Source organism: Oncorhynchus nerka, linkage group LG13 (assembly GCF_034236695.1).
Source record: "Oncorhynchus nerka isolate Pitt River linkage group LG13, Oner_Uvic_2.0, whole genome shotgun sequence".
Taxonomy (NCBI): domain Eukaryota; kingdom Metazoa; phylum Chordata; class Actinopteri; order Salmoniformes; family Salmonidae; genus Oncorhynchus; species Oncorhynchus nerka.
This window is the reverse complement of record NC_088408.1, coordinates 63134842-63156714: the sequence shown is the minus strand read 5'-3', so window position 1 is coordinate 63156714 and position 21873 is coordinate 63134842. Positions and strand designations below refer to the sequence as shown.

General features: G+C 43.1%; 1 protein-coding gene across 2 annotated transcripts; it reads right to left on the bottom strand.

Moving 5' to 3' along the window:
* Positions 1–286: 286 nt before the first annotated feature.
* On the bottom strand, positions 287–18613 carry LOC115139822 (leucine zipper putative tumor suppressor 1-like). 2 transcript variants are annotated; one of them, XM_029677635.2, is made up of 5 exons: positions 18352–18613; positions 4422–4894; positions 2344–3186; positions 1926–2120; positions 287–1708 (listed from the first exon to the last, which is right to left on the bottom strand). In XM_029677635.2, exons 2-5 carry the CDS (start codon positions 4770–4772, stop codon positions 1205–1207), a joined length of 1893 nt encoding a protein of 630 aa, XP_029533495.1. In that variant the 5' UTR covers positions 4773–4894; positions 18352–18613; the 3' UTR covers positions 287–1204. The 2 variants fall into 2 exon arrangements, with proteins under 2 accessions (XP_029533495.1, XP_029533494.1); XM_029677634.2 differs by lacking the exon at positions 18352–18613 and adding an exon at positions 5846–6131.
* Positions 18614–21873: the final 3260 nt, after the last annotated feature.

Below are 21873 nucleotides of genomic sequence, written 5' to 3'. Positions count from 1 at the left end.
TGCATGTCAGGCACATCAGATTAAGGTTGGAATAATGTTCTCAGCCTGGTGACCACATTGTTCCATTTACAGCCTTGTGGGCCTGTATCCTAACAATAGTCCTTCATTTGATTTCAGCCTTGATACTGTAAGTAACAATCAGGCTAGGCTGAGAGGGAACAGGATTTAGTGCCAAATGTACCTCTGTGAGATATCTGTACTAGTGAGACATTCTCAGTGTAGTGTAGGATGCACTTTGAGACAATCATGTTCTCCTAGTCCCTTTTACAATGGAAGTTCATTGATATACATTCTTTATCATCTCAGTTTAATTAGTCCCTTTCAAACCGTAATCAGTACAACACTGCGTTGAACGTTTGTGTCCCTTATATCAATAAATAATACTGATGATAATTCACAAAATATACATCCAGTGGTTTGACACTTAGGCAAACTCAGCTATACAGTTACTACAAAGAGTGGGGAGACTTCCGACAAAAAGAAAGACTGTGACACAGGTGGCTGCACTCCTCAGCATTTGTTGCCATGCAGCTACTATATCATGTTGCAGGAGAGAGATGTGAACTCCCATACACGGGAGTATCTGTGTGGGTGATGACAAGGGCATCCTCTTGTCTCACACCCTCTGCAATATCTCTGGCCACGGTGATGCTTGGGATCAAAAAGGTTAAATAAAAATAAATTGGCTCTCATATCGCTGAGTCTCAGTGGTTGTTGTGGAGACTTGCAACATTATATGTAGGACTTGACACATGCAGAACAAGTGCCTTAAGTTAACTATAGTACTGGGAAAATGCTCAAGAGGAATAAGCATTTCGTAGACTACTGTCAATTGAACATTATGGGGCGGTTTCCTGGACAAAGATTAAGCCTCGTCTTGAATGTTTTTTTGGTCCAAGTCTAGGTTTAATCTGTTTCTGGGAATCCAACCCTATGGGTAACATAACAAAAGCTTAAAGCCTGCTTTACACGGTCATAGAGAACTACAGTGATTTTAGTAGTCAGGCCTGACCCCAATTCTGTCATAACGTGCAGCAGTATGTTAGCCAACTTAATTATCTTTAAAACGCTGCCCCTGCCAAGGCAACAATGGATCATCTGTTTTCTGGACAGATATAACAAATTATGTGTTTAATATGATTGTTTAATTACCCTGTTGTAACAGTTGATGATTTTTAAAAATGATTCTCTGTGAGTTTCTCCCTCAAATTTCTGTGGCTATCATATCCTCATAGTGTAACCCTGAGCTGTGGATGTCCACGTCGAGCTCCGGCCGACTCTCCAGCTCCACTGTGAGCTCCTGCAGGATCCTCTCCAAGTCTTGGTTCTTCTTGTGCATCTGCAGATAGTTGAGCTGAAGCTGGTTCTGGTACTTGATGACTCTGTCCTTCTCCTTGTTCCACGTCTGTCTTTCATGCTCAAAGCTGTTCAACAGCCTCTCCTGAGTCTCTCTCTCTTCCCTGAGCTCCCCTTTCAGTCTCTCCACCTCTCCCTGGAGGGAGTCAGTGCTCATGCACCCTTCTCTCCCCCCGCTCTGGTCTGTCCTCTGCTGGGCCTGGGCCTCCAGTTTGGCCTTCTGCTGCTGCCTCTGTTCTTTTGCCAGGGCCAGATCCTTTTTAATTCCTTTGATGTCTGTCTCTAGTATACCCACCTTTTCTCTTAGAAGATCAGCCTCGTTCTTCTTGCGCTGGAGCTCATTGTGGCATACCTGGGGTGGAATAGATGAATTGTGTCATTATAAAATGCAGTTTGCCGTTCAACATGGAGGCCTAGTAGATAATGACCTAGATTCAGCATTGTCACTCACACTTAAATCATTTAGATCTGCTCACCACTAGTGCAGCTTCTGTACTTCACTAAAGAAATCTATTCTGTATGTATATCATACTACCTCTGATTTTCTTTTGACAAAAGAGACCCAGTACCTCGACCTCCACGCTGCGAGAGTGTATCTTGTCCTCTTGTTCTTTGTTCTGCTGCCCCAATGCCTCCATTTTGGCCCGAGTCTCCTTCAGCGAGACCTTGAGGCTTACGATGTCATTCAGCTTGTGAGTGACATCAGCCTGGGAGTCCCTGAGATGCTGCTTCAGCAGGGAGATCTCCCCAGTCTTTTGACATACCTAGTAAAGAATGCAACAAAAAAATTGCTTTGAATTACTGGCTGCTTTTGAGAATTTTTTTAAATTACACTCTCTCTGGCCTGTGCAAACCCTGTGCAATGCATTCTCCTAGTGACCTGACCAGGACATATTTTGGGACCACTCAGTCACAACTAGGGCCCTGATTTTCATGGTAAGGCCATGTGGTCAGGAAAAATTCATGAGACATGCTGGCCACACTCACCTCCCACTGGGTCTCCTCTAAGGTGGGCTCGAGCTGGGTTTTCTCCCTCTCAAACGACCTCAGTTTGACCTCTGTCAGGTCCTTTTCCTGGGTCATCCTGGCCAGCTCATCCTGGAGCCTCTGCTTGTCCTGTTGCAGCTGACTGACCTGCAGTTGCAAGGCCTGGTGGTTCCTCACGGCCCTGTGCGAGACCTGCCTGAGCTTGGTGGAGCACCTCTGCTTCAGGCCCTCCATCTCCTCAACACAATACCTCTGCCTCTCCTCAAACAGCTGGCAAGTGTCCACCTCTTTCTCCTCAAAGCTCACCTGCAGCTCCTGCAGCTCTGTCTCACTCTCCAGCAGCCTCTGCTCCAGCAGCTCAATGAGGGACTCGTCCATTGAGATGGGAGAGCGATTACAGCCTCCCATCTCCTCCAACAGAGGAATAGGCTGCTGAGGGGACGGTATGGAGACGGCATCCTTGTTAGCCTTCACTGCCCCTCCATTGCTTAGAGCTGCAGCCCTAGCACTGGCTCTAATGCCATTCCCATTGGTCCATGTAGAGCGGGGGGGCTGCAGGGGATGGGCCATGCCATGGGCTGAGCCTCCTGCACACTGAGACAATGGGCCTGTGGAAGCACTGAGGCTCCCATTGGTGCTTTGAGTAGGCAGGCTGGACATTGAATCCTGCCCAGAGTCTGAGAGGGTCACTGAAAAGGTGTCCTGTTTGGGCCCCTGGGAGTCTTTGGTCCTTTCTGGGGGAATAAGCAGGTGGGTGAGATTGTCGCGAGTCTCTGTGGAAGAGGTGCTCCTAGGGATGACTGGCTTGAAGGCTGTGGGCCGGATCAAAGCGTTCTCGGTATTCTAGAGGCAGAGGAAGGAGAGCAAATAGTCAATCAGAGAACCTGTTGGTTTTAGTTTTCAACCTTCCTTTTAGCAATGGAGATGATCATGTAAGCAAATAGTGCTATCAATTAATAATCAATCATTTAGTGCTGACGAGAACAGATAACCACCCAGAAATTGGAGATTTGTACATGTAGAAGTGCAATGTAAGAATATACAGAATACATGAAACTGTCATGAAACATGAAACATGAGCTTATTCCATATGTCCCATCTGTGCTGTCTGGAAAGATCACCAGTTATACCCAACCTCCTCCTCCACCCTGTTGTTATACCCAACCTCCTCCTCCACCCTGTTGTACTGTCTGAGAAAAGATGAATTGCCCTACTCTGTGATATTAATAATGTGTTGCACTGTTTAAGTGTGAGCGTTAATCCTGTGGACTCAGCATTCCTGTCCAGTGACTTCATGCCTGGAAAGCACTTTCTCTCTTGGGGCATAAAGGCCTGTTCAGAGAGCAGGACTTGGATAAGACAAGATAGCATCACTGATGACATCTTACAAACAATCAAGGCATTGCAATCTGCAGTATTTACTGATTTGAATTACTAAAATATAGCCTATCCATTCATTCTTAAGGAATATAACTTATAATGCCTCGTGAGGGCTCCTAGGTGGCGCAGCGTTCTAAAGCACAGCATCTCAGTGTTAGAGGTGTCACTACAGACCCTGGTTCAATTCCAGGCTGTATCCCAACCGGCCGTGATTGGGAGTCCCATAGGGCGGTGCACAATTGACCCAGCGTTGTCCGGGTTAGGGTTTGGCTGGGTAGGCCGTCATTGTAAGTAAGAATGTGTTCTTAACTGACTTGCCTAGTTAAATAAACATTTTTTTAATCATTGTATAAGTTTGTTTGTTTTTGCTGTCATTTTAGTCTTTCTAAAGTAATAATATATAGCTTAAAATATGTTTAAAATTCTAATTTAAATCTCTTGGACTGTCAGTCCTTGCATCTAGCTCTGTCTATGACTTGGAGTGTGGTTACACACATTTGCAGTTAGGCTGAAACCCAAACTCAAAATTGTGGCTTAAGTCATCAACCTTGGTGATGATTAAAAGGTCATGTTTTTGTTTGCTATCTATTGTGCTTGTCTGATCTTGAAGTTGTGTTTGAAATTGCCTCCCTGGCTATCAATTGTACAACACAGAAATATTGACACAGGCAAGTATGTTGAGCAAGTCAGAGACTCACCTTCTCCAGTTTCCCAGACATAGGCAGCAACTTAGTTGGCACTCTACAGTCTGGTTCCGTATCAGTAAAATGTCCCTGTTCTAAAAGGTTCTCTGTTAGGATGCCTCTCTGGTGAGTCGTCCGCGGCTTGTGGCTCACTTTTATGTAAAAGAAGTCTTCACTCCTGCCTGCCTGAGAGATGGCTTTAGATGTGTTGTTGGAGGACCCCTGTGCAAAGCTATACTTCAGTAGGCCATCCAGGCTCCGGCCTGTCTTCCGGTGATGGCCTGCTTTCTTTAATTTGTACTCCGTGGCCTGACAGTGCTTGCTGTGAAGACTGTGACCTGAGACGAGGCTGCTGACGCTTCCCATGGTCTCTGAGCATAAGGGAAAGCAGAATGGATGTCCTGACAACTTTAACGTATTTTGTTGAAGAGGTACTTGTAGTGCGGGAAACACTCATGACCCCAGGGAGATATTGTCAACGTTTCCATCTGAAGGGAAGAAATTGAGATTCAACTTGAGATTTTTTGTTATACTTTTCTCACTATTACTTTCGCAACAAACCATACTGTAGACATACCCTCTCTTCATCATCCCTGCCCCGGGAGATACAAGGTCCCAGATGTTGCTAGCCATGATCTCAAACCCTCTAGGGAACAGACTTAATGCCTTTCAGTTGTCACTAGTTACTAAGTAGCAGAGGTCTCCAAAGTGAATGAGATTGCCCATGGGCTCCCCAACCACCTGGTGTCCTTTCTTTAAGCATAATGTCGACAGGAACAAAAGCATGGCTCAACGGGCCAACTATAATAGTCACATTAAGTAGTACGTATCTGACAGCTAATCCGTTGCAAATCATTCTTAACACGGCGTGGCTGGCGTGGAAGACATGCATAGCTGTCACTGTTAGTGTTTTTTTTTTAGAGTATGGTGCAAGTGCAGTTGTTTTGAATGAATAAGGAGTGTTAGTATTCCACTGTTTGTCTCTCAGGAAGAGATGAAAAAACGGACAAAACAGGCACCTAGTAAGAACTCTTCTGCTCACCTTATCTTTTCATAGAAAATGCAATAATAGCTATGTGAACAGGGACTAGAATCACAATGGACGAAACAGAATACAGCCTCTTGGTCACAGCATGTCAGAAAAAAATGGATATTTAGCTTCGTTCAGGAGAAGGATATTTTTGACATGTTTACATTGTTTGACATGGTACTGTTTGGCGTGATACCTCACAATTTTCCTCAAATAATAGCTAATTATTGTTTTGAAGCACAGAACAATGCCAGATGCCATATGTAAACAATCTTTGACATCACCCCCCCCCACACACACACACCTCCCGCCTATCTGTCTGTCTGACATTCTTTCACAATCCCTCTCAAATTCTAGAATTCACCACCAAAATTCATCACAAGACTAGAAAATATTCACATTGACTTACTGCCATGGCAAAGCATCCGTCTAGCAGACTAACGCGCAGCAATCCCTTCAGTCCTGGAAATACCACGTAGCCGTGTGTGTGTACGAGTGTGCGTCCCTGAATGAACCATTCATGCAGTGAACACACCACCACTATCACCAGCCAAGAGGGTACTATTCTGAGGGGTGGGTCTTTCTTTGCTTTATTCAGAGGCGGCCCGGCTTTGCATAACTGACATGTAAATTCAGCTAGACGGGAGATGGGACCTTGGAAGCCCCCCAGGGAATGGGGTGTATGACATGTGCTCCTTTTACCCTGGCACACGCCGCTCAAGTGATTAACTCCTTTTCCTCACAATGGATTCTTTAAACCCCCCCCCGTACACCCTCAAACTCCCTCCGCCCCCTTTTCTCCATCAACTGACTGTGTAATACCCCCCCCCTTCCCTGTTCCTCCCACACTGCCCCACATCCACTCTGAACAAACACCTCTCTGGCTGAAGAGAAATAACCCCTCTTTATCTGCTGAAGTGTGCCATTCTTTGTGTGGACTTTTGTCTGGTATTTGATTTATTCCCACTGAACAGCAAACACCATATTTGAGTGTTAAATAAATGGCTACACTTTAGAATAAGGGGCAAATTGTGCAGTAAGAGTGATTTACTGCTGAGGGCTTTGAGTTGCTCTTAGTGCTGCTGTATCAGTTTCAGCTTGCCCACTTTCTCAGCCTCTCTAGGAATATACTGTAAAACTCAACCCTTGTTTTAGGCAAGCAGCCTAAATTGATTCAATCTTTTACCACACAAACCTTAATTTATCAACTTTTTTGGTTGATCAAGGAAATATTTTGTGCAATGTTCACAGATGGAACATTATTGATTTTAGGAATATTAATTTCAAGGGCTTTCAAAATAAATCAATTTGTTGAGATTCAACTACTGATAAACAACAGGGCACAACTGCATTAGCAGTAGGGAGATATTTCCCAAAAAATCTGTAGATAATTGCTTTCATTTTAGTCTATCATAGATATTCAAGATAATGTACATGAACTGTCTTTACTAAACCATATCTTGTATTTAGGAAGATTTTGTAATTTCATCAAGATTACATAATTGAAATATATTATACAAATCCATCTGACCCTCGGGCCTCCTAGGATCACAATGATGTAAGGCCTTCAGTCACTGGTGAACAATTGGGGGTATTTGGAGCTACATTGAGAATGGGGTTTGGGGGAGTGATCTCTTTGCTTGAGTGTGTGCATAGTGAGGGGGAGGGTTTGCTTTGCTACACGTGCCCCCACCAAGCCACAGCTGACCAGCCTGACACAAAAGCCTGCCACACAGCGGACCAGCTGACACTGAGACACACAGTGACACGTGTAGCCAATCCATTACCTCATAGGCGAGAGCAGGGACATACAGGGCAGGATTTATACCTGTCCCACAAGGAACGAGCTGCTCTGCTCTGCTGTACCTCTTTAGCAAGCGGTCCTGTTTCGTACCTCACCCCTAGGCTGGAAACCTCTGCTAAAGAGGTACAGTAGAGCAATTCGTGATTGTTTATACCGATCTAAAACGACTCTTAAATCCGTGATGCTAGACACAAGCGGTAAAATGTCAGAGGAAGTCGCGACTGGTGCACATGGAAATATCTTTGATTTGTCTCTATGGCATTCAGAAGCTGAGCTATGACCTAGTCAAGGAGTCTAAGAAATTGACTCTGTCACTAATCCATTTTTTAGTATTTTTATTTAACCTTTATTTAACTAGGCAAGTCAGATAATTAAGAACAAATTCTTATTTACAATGACGGCCTACCAAAAGGCAAAAGGCCTCCTGCGGGGACAGGGGGCCTGGGATTTAAATAAATAAATAAATGTAATATCAACGTAGGACAAAACACACATCCCAATAAGAGAGACAACACAACACTACATAAGGAAAGACCTAAGATAACAACATAGCAAGGCAGCAACACAACATGGGAGCAGCGCAAAACATGCCACAAACATTATTGGGCACAGTCAACAATTGATTAAATCACTTTCTGTAAAAATAGAATATGTGCTGTATAATTAAATTGATGGTTGACATAAATTATCATAATGAAACATATTTGGTAGCAGAATAACATTTGATTTTCCTTATCCATTATTATTATCATTAAATAGCCTACCTGAAAGATGTAATGAGTATTGGTAAACTTCGTAGAATTGCAGAAAATGAGCTTCAAAACAAACATTTTCTTAGGTCCCTTAATTTTCTTAGGGGGGAGATGGTAGGGTGGGGGGTCATGACATTTTGTGTCACACAGCCCAATGTTATTTTCGGTAGAATTGTGGTTAGGCCCCATCGTGGTGCGTAAACTGCGAATAGATGGACTGAGAAGACATAATTATAAAGCGTTTATAGCCTCAAGTCCTCTCAGTCATGACACAGCCATATTCCAAACTCGCATATACAGTTGAAGTTGGAAGTTTACATACACTTAGGTTGGAGTCATTAAAACTCGTTTTTCAACCACTTCACAACTTTCTTATTACATTTACATTTAAGTCATTTAGCAGACGCTCTTATCCAGAGCGACTTACAAATTGGTGCATTCACCTTATGACATCCAGTGGAACAGTAGTGCATCTAAATATTTTAAGGGGGGTGAGAGGGATTACTTTATCCTATCCTAGGTATTCCTTAAAGAGGTGGGGTTTCAGGTGTCTCCGGAAGGTGGTGATTGACTCCGCTGTCAAGTCGGTTAGGACATCTACTTTGTGCATGACACAAGTCATTTTTCAAACAATTGTTTACAAACAGATTATTTCACTGATTATTCACTGTATCACAATTCCAGTGGGTCAGAAGTTTACATACACTAAGTTGACTGTGCCTTTAAACAGCTTGGCAAATTCCAGAAAATGATGTAATGGCTTTAGAAGCTTCTGATAGTGTCACGTTCTGACCTTAGTTCTTTTGTTATGTCTTTGTTTTAGTATGGTCAGGGAGTGATTTGGGTGGGTTGTCTATGTTCCTTTTGTGGTGTTTTTGTGTTTGGCCTGGTATGGTTCTCAATCAGAGGCAGGTGTCGTTAGTTGTCTCTGATTGAGAATCATACTTAGGTAGCCTTTTCCCACCTGTGTGGTGTGGGTGATTATGTTCTGTTGAGTGTTCGTATTCTGCACCAGACAGAACTGTTTCGTTCGTTCACTTTGTTGTTTTTGTTCAGTGTTCAATTTCTTTATTAAAAATATGGACACTTACCACTCTGCGCATTGGTCCTCATCATCTTCCACCGACGACCGTTACAGAATCACCGACCAACCAAGGACCAAGCAGCGTGGTAACGGGAAGCAGCAGAAATCTCAAGACTCCTGGACATGGGAGGAGATTCTGGACGGCAAGGAACCCTGGGCACAGGCTGGGGAATATCGCCGCCCCAAAGCAGAGCTGGAGGCAGCGAAAGCTGAGCGGCGGTGGAATGAGGAGGCAGCACGGCAGTGCGGCTGGGACGAGAGGCAGCCCCAAAAAGTTATTGGGGGGGACACACGGGGAGTGTGGCTAAGTCAGGTAGGAGACCTGAGCCAACTCCCCGTGCTTACCGTGGAGAGAGGTGGACCAGGCAGGCACCGTGTTATGCCGTGAGGCGCACGGTGTCCCCGGTGCGCAGGCATAGCCCGGTGCGTTACAGCGCAGTGCCTCGTATCGGCCGGGCTAGAGTGGACATCGAGCCAGGTGCCATGAAACCGGCTCAGCGCATCTGGTCTCCAGTGCGTCTCCTCGGGCCAGGGTACATGGCACCAGCCCTACGCATGGTGACCCCGGTTCCCCAGCATAGCCCAGTGCGGTCTATTCCACCTCGCCGCACTGGCCTGGCTACGGGGAGTATCCAGCCAGGTAGGGTTGTGCAGGCTCGGTGATCGAGACCTCCAGTGCGCCTCCACGGTCCGGTCTATCCGGTGCCTCCTCCACGCACCAGGCCTTCGTTGGCAACCCCCGCACCAGGCTGTCTCTCCGTCTCCTCCCTACAGGTGCTCCCGCCTGCTCAGTGCTGCCAGAGTCTCCCGTCTGTCCTGAGCTGCCAGAGTCTCCCGTCTGTCCTGAGCTGCTAGTCTCCCGTCTGTCCTGAGCTGCCAGAGTCTCCCGTCTGTCCTGAGCTGCTAGTCTCCCGTCTGTCCTGAGCTGCCAGAGTCTCCCGTCTGTCCTGAGCTGCTAGTCTCCCGTCTGTCCTGAGCTGCTAGTCTCCCGTCTGTCCTGAGCTGCTAGTCTCCCATCTGTCCTGAGCTGCTATCCTCCCATCTGTCCTGAGCTGCCAGAGTCTCCCGACTGTCCTGAGCTGCCAGAGTCTCCCATCTGTCCTGAGCTGCCAGAGTCTCCCGTCTGTCCTGAGCTGCTAGTCTCCCGTCTGTCCTGAGCTGCCAGAGTCTCCCGTCTGTCCTGAGCTGCCAGAGTCTCCCGTCTGTCCTGAGCTGCCAGAGTCTCCCGTCTGTCCTGAGCTGCCAGTCTCCCGTCTGTCCTGAGCTGCCAGGGTCTCCCGTCTGTCCTGAGCTACCAGGGTCTCCCGTCTGTCCTGAGCTGCCAGAGTCGCCCGTCTGTCCTGAGCTGCCAGAGCCGCCCGTTGCTCCGGTGATGCCGGAATCGCTCTTCACTCCGGAGCTGCCGGGGTCACCCGCCTGTCCCGCCTGTCCTGAGCTGCCAGAGTCGCCCGTCTGTCCTGAGCTGTCAGAGCCGCCCGTTGCTAGGGTCCCCAGTCCGAGGTTGGCGGCGAGGGTCGGCGCTCTAAAGAGGCAGGCAAAGACTATGGTGGAGTGGGGTCCACCTCCCGCGCCGCCAACGCCACCACGGACAGACACCCACCCAGACCCTCCCCTATAGGTTCAGGTTTTGGGTGGGTGGGGTACTGTCACGTTCTGACCTTAGTTATTTTGTTATGACTTTGTTTTAGTATGGTCAGGGCGTGATTTGGGTGGGTTGTCTATGTTCCTTTTGTGGTGTTTTTGTGTTTGGCCTGGTATGGTTCTCAATCAGAGGCAGGTGTCGTTAGTTGTCTCTGATTGAGAATCATACTTAGGTAGCCTTTTCCCACCTGTGTGGTGTGGGTGATTATGTTCTGTTGAGTGTTTGTATTCTGCACCAGACAGAACTGTTTTGTTCATTCACTTTGTTGTTTTTGTTCAGTGTTCAATTTCTTTATAAAAAATATGGACACTTACCACTCTGCGCATTGGTCCTCACCTTCTTCCACCGACGACCGTTACAGATAGGCTAATTGACATTATTTGAGTCAATTGAAGGTGTACCTGTGGGTGTACTGTATTTCAAGGCCAACCTTTAAACTCAGTGCCTCTTTGCTTGACATCATGGGAAAATCTAAAGAAATCAGCCAAGACCTCAGAAACAAAATTGTAGACCTCCACAAGTCTGGTTCATCCTTGGGAGCAATTTCAAAACGCCTGAAGGTACCACGTTCATCTGTACAAACAATAGTACGCAAGTATAAACACCATACCAGCCATCATACCGCTCAGGAAGGAGATGCGTTCTGTCTCCTAGAGATGAACGTACTTTGGTGCGAAAAGTGAAAATCAATCCCAGAACTACAGCAAAGGACCCCGTGAAGATGCTGGAGGAAACAGGTACAAAGTATCTATATCCACAGTAAAAATTAGTCCTATATCGACATAACCTGAAAGGCCGCTCAGCAAGGAAGAAGCAACTGCTCCAAAACCGCCATAAAAAAGCCAGACTATGGTTTGCAACTGCACATGGGGACAAAGATCGTACTTTTTGGAGAAATGTCCTCTGGTCTGTTGAAACAAAAATAGAAATGTTTGGCCATAATGAAAGGGGGAAAAAAAGGGGGTGGTTTGCAAACCGAAGAACACCATCCCAACTGTGAAACACGGGGATGGCAGCATCATGGTCTTGGGGTGCTTTGCTGCAGGAGGGACTGGTGCACTTTACAAAATAGATGGCATCATGGGGGTAGGAAAACTATGTGGATATAGCAACATCTCAATACATCAGTCAAGTTAAAGCTTGATCGCAAATGGGTCTTCCAAATGGACAATGACCGCAAGCATACTTCCAAAGTTGTTGCAAAATGGCTTAAGGACAACACAGTCAAGGTATTGGAGTAGCAATCACAAAGCCCCGACCTCAAGCCTATAGAAAATGTGTGGGCAGAACTGAAAAAGCATGTGCGATCAAGGAGGCCTCCAAACCTGACTCAGTTACACCAGCCTTGTCAGGAGGAATGGACCAAAATTCACCCAACTTATTGTAGGAAGCTTGTGGAAGGCTACCCGAAGCGTTTGACCCAAGTTAAAAAATTTAAAGGCAATTCTACCAAGTACTAATTGAGTGTATGTAAACTTCTGACCCACTGGAAATGTGATGAAATAAATTAAAGCTGAAATAAATCATCCTCTCTACTATTATTCTGACATTTCACATTCTTAAAATAAAGTGGTGATCCTAACTGACCTAAAACAGGGATTTTTTACTAGGATTAAATGTCAGGAATTGTGAAAAACTGAATTTAAATGTATTTGGCAAAGGTGTATGTAAACGTCTAGCTTCAACTGTGGATTGTGAGTGTGTGTATGTGTGTGTGAATGTGAGACACCAAAAAGGACAACAAAAACCCTTCCAGGGTTTGATGAGGTGAATAATTGAAAAGGAAGGCCCTGTCTCTATATTTGTATGCTGTCAAGGATTCTCCTCACGTAGCTTGACATTGTTCCTTGGGCATTGTGTGGCCAAGTTGAAAGTAAGAGTTATCTTCGTTAAACTAAATGACACTCTGCTGGGAATGATGTGGGAGACAGAGACAAGCATCGATCTGTCACTCTCCCTCTTATTCTCCTGCTATCCATCCATCCAGGCTGTACATGCCTAGTGTGATTTCTCCTCAGAGCATACAATGGCAGCTAATTGGATAATCCACTTAGTACATTGGTGAGGAGGCTGTGAGTGAATGACCCCTCAGCTCTGAATAGGGAATCGCACACGCTCATTCCTACTGCCATTGAGGGAAGAGAGAGAGTTTTTGTGTGGCTGTGTGCGAGTGAGTGATATCAATGAAAATGTCAACAGTATGTTTGAAGTGAGTATGGGTATTTTGTAGGCTACCCTGAGTGCCCTTCAATCAATCATTTTGAGTGGTGGAGGAAAGGGCCTTGTGTGGATGGGGGGAAAGTTAAATGACTGGTTGTGGTGAAGTGAGCATGTGCTAGTCATTAATGAAACATCATTGCTTTTCATTAAGGTAAGAAACAGCCAGGTCCGTTTTAATGGAGGCCTATCTCTGAAATTAGAATGCTTGCCTGAAGCGATTCAACCCTTTCGAATTAGACATTAGGCCGACAAACAATCAACCGTTACTCTACAAAGGTGATGCTCATTCTATGAATTTGCATTTCTGGGGTGCCCGGTGATAACATTCTGAAAGGCATTTACATAAGCCTAGCAGCTGGGCTCCGTACAAGGAGAAACGTGTTTTAAAATGCATCCAAATGGTACCCTTAATTAATGACCAGGCCAAAGAAAGTATGTTTGTAAGTGACAAGGCTTTATGCCTAATGTATTATTACATATCCTTACTGAGCCACACTATCCACATTCTACATCGATTATTGCTATCTGATGTCTGTACACTTAACGTTCCTGAGTACTGAAGTGGCTGGAATCTATCCAAAAACTGTTTTAGAGAGTTGTGTGCATCGTACATTAGATGCTACAGATCAGTAGCCTCTCCGTAATCATAAAATATTTACTTCTTAGGCTTTTATCTCTGAGTCAGACTAAAAATGAAAGGCCACAGTGAAAAGCAAGGCAGCAAATAGCAGTATTTGTCTACCTTTATCGAAAAGTGAAACTGTAGAGACCCATAATACTTGCATCCACTTACAGATAAGTAGTAACTTTCAAAGTAAGTTCAGTAGGTAAAAGTATATCTGGGCCTAACCTTCTTCAATAATGTAGGACCACAGATAGAAAGCTTGTGAACCCCACAAAAAATTAGAAGCCCCCAAAAAGTGACAAGAGTGTCTTCTGAGCTACATTAGATGGGAAGTGAATTTAGCTCCAAACTTTCCAGCCTGGCATCAAAGATACAGTATATGAAACATACTTACTATATGCATTTCTGTCTCAAAGTCTAGTTACTTGAAACAGAAACGAAAGTATGATGGTTGGTTGGGGCGGATGGGTGGATGTATACGGTGACCGTCTAGCAATCCAAAGGTTGCGTGTTTGAGTCGCGTCGGGGACAACTGTAGCATTTTAGTTCATCCTTCCCCTAACCCTTATTCTAACCTTAACCCAATTCACATAACCTGCTACAAAAGCTCTCCTAACCTTTGTTGTTTTGTTCTCCTAACCAGAGTCTCCCTCACTCTAACGTTAATTCTCCCTGTAATTCTTCTTTGTTGTTATGATGCAACATGCAAAAAAGTCTACCAAGACGTATGATAAGTTACATCATCCAATTTGTATGATATTATACAACCGCTATTTAATTCATAATGTAACGTAACGTAATATATCATACAAAATGGAGGGAACAGATTTTACATACCAAATCCTATGAATTTCCATGAGACCAGGTTGAACATGCAAATCACAATTGTCTAATTAACAGTTTGAATAAAAGTTTAGGTATTGGAGAAATAAAAGACATGAACCACAAGTAGGGCCTGGAGTTTTTCTTGGTCATATGTTGTGGTCAGAAAAACAAACACGTGACACTAGACATAAGGTATGAGGAATAAATTTGAGAGTGGTTACATTTCTTCAATTCTACCCCATAAGTTTATGTGGTGAGGCTGCTGTCGGGCTAAAATACAAATTCCAGATTGTGGCTTTAAGACTCATTCCGGAGCTTAGAACTAGTGTGCAAGGTTGACATTAGCCATTGATTGTGCAGCCGACATTTCAGGAATTCATGTACAGTTGAAGTCGGATGTTTACATACACCTTAGCCAAATACATTTAAACTCAGTTTTTCCCAATTCCTAACATTTAATCAGAGTAAAAAATCCCTGTCTTAGGTCAGTTAGGATCACCACTTTATTTTAAGAATGTGAATGTCAGAATAATAGTAGAGATAATTATTTATTTCAGCTTTTAGTTCTTTCATCACATTCTCAGTGGGTCAGAAGTTTACATATACTCAATTAGTATTTGGTAGCATTGCCTTTAAATTGATTAACTTGGGTCAAATGTTTTGGGTAGCCTTCCACAAGCTTCCCACAGTAAGTTGGGTGAATTTTGGTCCATTCCTCCTGACAGAGCTGGTGTAACTGAGTCAGGTTTTGTAGGCCTCCTTGCTCGCACATGCTTTTTCAGTTCTGCCCACAAATTCCTATAGATTTGAGGTCAGGACTTTGTGATGGCCACTCCAATACCTTGACTGTGTTGTCCTTAAGCCATTTTGCCACAACTTTGTCCATTTGCGACCAAGCTATTATCTTCCTGACTGATGTAGATTGAGATTTTGATTCAATACATCCAAATCATTTTCCTTCCCACATGATGCCATCTATTTTGTGAAGTGCACCAGCCCCTTCTGCAGCAAAGCAACCCCACAACATGATGCTGACACCCCCGTGCATCACTGTTGGGATGGTGCTCTTCGGCTTGCAAGCCTCCCCCTTTTTCCTCCAAACATAAAAATGTCATTATGGCCAAACAGTTCTATTTTTGTTCCATCAGACCAGAGGTCATTTCTCCAAAAAGTACAATCTTTGTCCCCATGTGCAGTTGCAATCCGTAGTCTGGCTTTTTTATGGCGGTTTTGGAGTAGTGGCTTCTTCCTTGCTGAGCGGCCTTTCAGGTTATGTCGATATAGGACTCATTTTACTGTGGATATAGATACTTTTGTACCTGTTTCCTCCAGCATCTTCACAAGGTCCTTTGCTGTTGTTCTGGGATTGATTTGCACTCTTCGCACCAAAGTACGTTCATCTCTAGGAGACAGAGATGAACATACTATTGTTTGTACAGATGAATGTGGTACCTTCAGGCATTTGGAAATTGCTCCCAAGGATGAACCAGACTTGTGGAGGTCTACAATTCTGTCTTGGCTGATTTCTTTTGATTTTCCCATGATGTCAAGCCAAGAGGCACTGAGTTTGAAGGTAGGCCTTGAAATACATACACAGATAAACCTCCAATTGACTCAAATTATGTCAATTAGTGTATCAGAAGCTTCTAAAGCCATGACATCATTTTCTGGAATTTTCCAAGCTGTTTAAAAGGCACAGTGAACTTAGTGTTTGTAAACTTCTGACCCACTGGAATTGTGATACAGTGAATTATATATATATATTTTTGAAATAATCTGTTTGTAAACAATTGTTTGAAAAATTACTTGTCATGCACAAAGTAGATGTCCTAACTGACTTACCAAAATTATAATTTGTTAACAAGACATTTGTGGAGTGGTTGAAAAACAAGTTTCAATGACTCCAACCTAAGTGTATGTAAACTTCTGACTTCAACTGTATTACCTCAATTACCCTGACTAACCCCCTGTACAACGCCTCACTATTGTTATTTTACTGCTGCTCTTTAATTATTATTATTTTATTTTTTTGCTTATCTATTTTTTACTTAAAACTAAGTTTTCTTAAAACTGCATTGCAGTAAAATAACATTTTATTTTATTTGTGGAGTTTCTCCCATTCTTCTCAGCAGATCCTCAAGCTCTTTCAGGTTGGATGGGGAGCATCACTGCACAGCAATTTTCAGTTCTCTACAGAGATTTTAGATCAGGTTCAAGTCCGGGTTCTGGCTGGGCCACACAAGGACATTCAGAGGCTTGTCCTGAAGCCATTCCTGCGTTGTCTTGGCTGTGTGCATAGGGTCATTGTCCTGTTGGAAGGTGAACCTACTCCCCAGTCTGAGGTCCTGATTACTCTGGAGCAGGTTGTCATCAAGGATCTCTCTTTGGATGCCTTTGGATGCCTTTTAAGCAGGCTGTCATTTTCCTTTTACTGAAGAGTGGCTTCCGTCTGACCACTCTACCATAAAGTCCTGATTGGTGGAGTGCTGCTGAAATGATTGTCCTTCTAGTTCTCCCATCTCCACAGAGGAACTCTGGAGCACTGTCAGAGGGACCATTGGGTTCTTGGTCACCTCCCTGACCAAGGCCCTTCTCCACCGATTACTCAGTTTGGCCGGGCCGCCAGCTTAAGGAAGAGTCTTGGTGGTACCAAACTTCTTCCATTTAAGAATGATGGAGGTCACTGTGTTCTTGGGGACCTTCAATCTGGTAACCTTTCCCCAGATCTGTGCCTCGACACAATCCTGTCTCGGAGCTCTACGGACAATTCATTCGACCTCATGGCTTGGTTTTTGCTTTGACATGCACTGTCAACTGTGGGACTTTTTATATAGTCAGGTGTGTGCCTTTCCAAATCATGTCTAATCAAGTTGTAGACACATCTCAAAGATGATCAATGGAAACAGGATGCATCTGAGCTCAGTTTTGAGTCTCATAGCAAAGGGTCTGAATTACTTACGTAACATTTACAAAAACCTGTTTTTGCTTTGTAGATTGATTTTTATTTTATTCGAACCATTTTAGAATAAGGCTGTAACGTGACAAAATGTGGGAAAAGTCAAGTGGTCTGAATACTTTCCCGAATGTACCGTACATTAGATTTGGGGGTGGGGAAGCAAATATGTGTACTCATTCGCTGCAATAGCATCCCTACATTAGCATCGCTGAACCAAGCCTCATATACAGAGGCTGTATTTGGGTATCTGGGCCAGTTATTTTGAGAGCCTCTTTAGTAGGCCATGACAATTTTAATGGTTAGTCTGAAGAGATTGCAGATTGGATATAAAAGAAATACACTTCCGTTCTGCTCTCCAAAGCCTGTCTTCTCCAGTTTTTATACACCCACACGTTTCTGTACTCCTTTAGATTTCTACAATGCATGTCTATGCAGGTACACAGTTTATCCAATCTCTCATCTTGTCACCAGATCTGTCTGCAGGTTTCAACACATAATGTACACAATGGTCACAATGTTTTTGTGGTTATAGCAGTGCACACCAATTTCCTTGTTTGATGTACACTGGGGAGGTCTGTTGTCTATTAGAGACTAATTACAAGCTGTTGAAAAGCTGTAGTCTGAAACAGTATATTGCTACATATTATATTGCACTTGATACTGTTTAGAGACAGCAGTGGAATGCTAACACCTCAGTTAGGACCGACGCGCATGTGCTCCAGAGAGTTGTTCTTTAGAAACAAGCTAAACACATCCACAAAAAGACAAACTTTTCTACTCTTTATTTGTTAAAATGAAGGTTCTTCTTCAATCATAGACGACAAAACATTTGCTCTAACTACAGTAAAACCTTGCCGAGTCAGAACACATTCACATGCTCAACTTCTTTCTGCTGCCTTTCCGTTACTTCCTAGCATGTTTACCCTGGGCTAGTCATCGATATGAACCACTTGTACCAAGTCACATCCAGTTTAGCAGCCATAACATTTGAGCCTTAGGTGACCTACCTCCATTACTGAGTGCTGAGCTACTTTCCCAGGTCTGCCTCTTCCATGTGGAGGATGGCTTGCACTGCTGAGTGGGACACAAAGGGGCAATGTCTTGTTTTATGTTTGTGTTTATTTGTCTTTGTCCTCTAAGCCCGTTTTTGTCTCTCCATACTGTGTGTTCACTTCATCCCATCTCCCAGGAATGGAGCGCTGTCACCCTCCCACAGAAATACATAGCTACTCTTTCGCTATCTTCCTCTTTCTACCTCTCCTTTCTCCTTGTTCCTTCCCTCTTTAACTCCCTCCCACTGTCCCTTTCTCTACCACTCACTCACCCTTTTTCTTGCTCGCTCCTATCTCCTCCTCTCACTCTCCCGTCATCCTATCTATTGAGCGGTGTTTCTCCACTCTGCTTTCTGCACCCCTCCCTCTTCCTCTTTCAGCTCTCCCTCTATCTGCTCTCTCTCTCTCTCTTTCTCTCTCTCTCTCTCGCTCACTCTCTCTCCCCCTCCTTGGCACTCAGCCACAATATTCTGTTATCCATCATAACTCCACTGCCTGTGTATACCCACATACCATCAGCCCACTGTTCTTATTGGATGGCTCCACACTCTTCTAAAGCTTTTCCGAGGCACGGTGTGCATGTGTGTCTGTTTCAGTGTGCACAATGCTGGTTTTGTAATTCAACCCACTGTGCCATAAACATTTCGAATCTATGTTGATTTACTCCACGTTATTAATACAGAGGAGCAGGCAAATCAATTGTAAAACAGTAACAACTTAGTATGTAACAGCTTACACAATGTCTCTACTGTATTTATTTGACAGTTTGTGAATACTCAAAATAATTGTGTGCTGAAAACAGGTTGGTTTTAGATGAAAGTTCAACTCTGACAGTGCTCTGGGGCTGATGATATGACTCATCCTCTGTTTCTCCCTGGTCTAAGCGCTCAGTGTTTAGCTCCTGAGGATTAAACCTGCTTCACTGGTTCGTCCAGCCCTGCTCAATAATTCACACAGGGATATATTTTGGTTCATAACAGTTATGTAACAGATGCATTAATGATCAGCTGGATGCAGGTTAGAACTCCGGCTGTGGTGTTGGAGGAAGACGCATTCCAAACCTGTCATAGTAGCTCTACTTAGATGCATTAAAAGTGACCTTTCTGTTAAAATGGATGTCCCTCCTTTACTATTTTCCCCTAACCCTACCACCCTTCCCCTAATTGGAGTAAACTAATGGACAATAATTCTTAGGATTACACTTCAAGCTTATACTGTACATTCTACATACATTTCACGGACAGTATATTTTACACAAGTTATATTTTGTCTGAAGACCATCCAGTTTTGATTTCTAGCTGCCATATATATTTTTCCACTGTGCTGTGATGTTTCACAAAAGTTCTGAACCTTTCTATGCCCGTAGTTTCTGCAGATTGTAAATGAAAGATAAACACCTTTGCTAAGAGTATTAATCTATTATTGATTGATTGACTATGATTATCAAATCCCCCATAAGTGTTATTTGCAGAGTTAGCTCTAAGTAAATGTTGCATTTTTTCAGCCATTCCTGAATCTGTGACCACAAACAAGCTACACATATGTGCGGTACCAAAACAAGTGATCTAATGATTGTCTCTTGGCAGCAAAATTTGCAGCACTGGGATGGTTGTACCCCCCAAATATATATAATATTCTATTGGTTGCAAGAATTTTGTATAATAATATCAATTGAAAAACTTTAAGTTTTGAATCTGGTGTCGTTTAGTGTGTCAGTTCATGGAATCGGTACATCGAAAATATCCTCCCAACTATTTTGTAACCTGTATGGTGCAGCTGTGATTTTTTTGGTCCTTAAATGAGACTGGTATACGTTTTTATTATCACAATTGTCTTTAGCCAGTTTTGGTCTTTAATGCTGGGCCAACAGATAGAAAAGGTCCATATATTTTTGTTAAACTGCATGTGTGATGTATTTATGATATAACTTACAAAGATTTTACCGTTTTACTTTTTTTTCAACAAAATAAATAATGTTTTTCTTTAATCAATTTAGTGCATTTGTGTTTAGCCATAATATTTGTTCTAAAATGTGTTCTGTCTTTTATGGTGGAATAAACTGAAATTGCAACCAGCTTTCTATTGCTTGTTTAAAAAATAGCAATATTTTGGAGATGATTTCAAAAAGTGAGAGGTTGTCATCTGAATTAATTGGAAAAGGCCATTCTGGGACATTGGATGAGACATTCATACTAATCTGCTAGAGAACCAGTTCGGATTTAAGTATAACTTTTGTATGACTGAAGCCTTTAGTGCGTGGTCTAATGCTTTAATATTTAATCATTTCTGCCCTCCAAATTCATTTTCGTTATATATTCATCCCTTCAATGGTAGCAAAACCTTATTTAATTTGGCTCATTTTCTGTTAAAATGTATTGTATTGGGATCATTTATTTATTCAGGTATGTGAATATTGAGAATGTCCACTTCGCCGTCGGACAATTTTATTGGTAAACTACACGGTAATGTAAAAGTTACATTTTTTAGAGGTCCAATATGTAATATGGTGCATTTATCATTCTTCAGTTTTAATCCAGATTGTTTTCTAAAGAGAACATGAATTGTCAGTGTATAACAACATGGCCTGGTTTTGTAGCCCCTTGACATTGTTGTTGGATCTGATTTTATTAGCTAACATTTTTCGATGGCCATAATATATAGACATGCCAATAACGGACAGCCTTGTTTTACTCCTCTTAACAATGTAATACTTTATGAGAACAAGCCATTATTTAATATTTTACACCTAGGGTTACTAGACATAACTTTAACCCATTGTATAATCGATTCTCCAAAATTAAAATAGTCCAGGCATTTATATATAAATTCCGGTCATACTTTATCAGAATACTTTTCAAAGGTAGCTATGAATACCAGGCCTGGTTTCACAGATTTGTATAGTGTTCTATCAGGAATCAAGGTAAGATCCAAATGCAAACACATCAAATTGAGAATGGTTTAATATTCCAACAGGGGCAATAGACAGGTCAAGACAGACCGGGGTCGGTATAAACCAGTGGTGGGGCAACAGTACCGGATGGCAGGCAGGTTTAGGGTCAGGGTATTCAGAGGTGAGGCAATCACAAGGACACGTGAAACAGATCGAGGTGTGACAGTGTTCTATTTTTTCCAGTATTTGTCTTATATTAACTTCAATGTATCATCCATGTAAAAAACTTTCTGATAAGGATGAATAATATTTGTATTTGTATTTATTAGGTATCCCAATTAGCTGCTGCTAAGGCAGCAGCTACTCTTCCTGGGATCCAAACACATTAAGGCACTTACATTACACATAAAACAAAAGATAAAACACTACATCATATAACATTATTACTACACCACAACATATCTACAATACAAAATGTATAATACCACCATACAAAAACATTACAATGTACAGTACCGGTCAAACGTTTGGACACACCTATTAATACAAGGATTTTCTTTATTTTTACTATTTTCTACATCAAATCA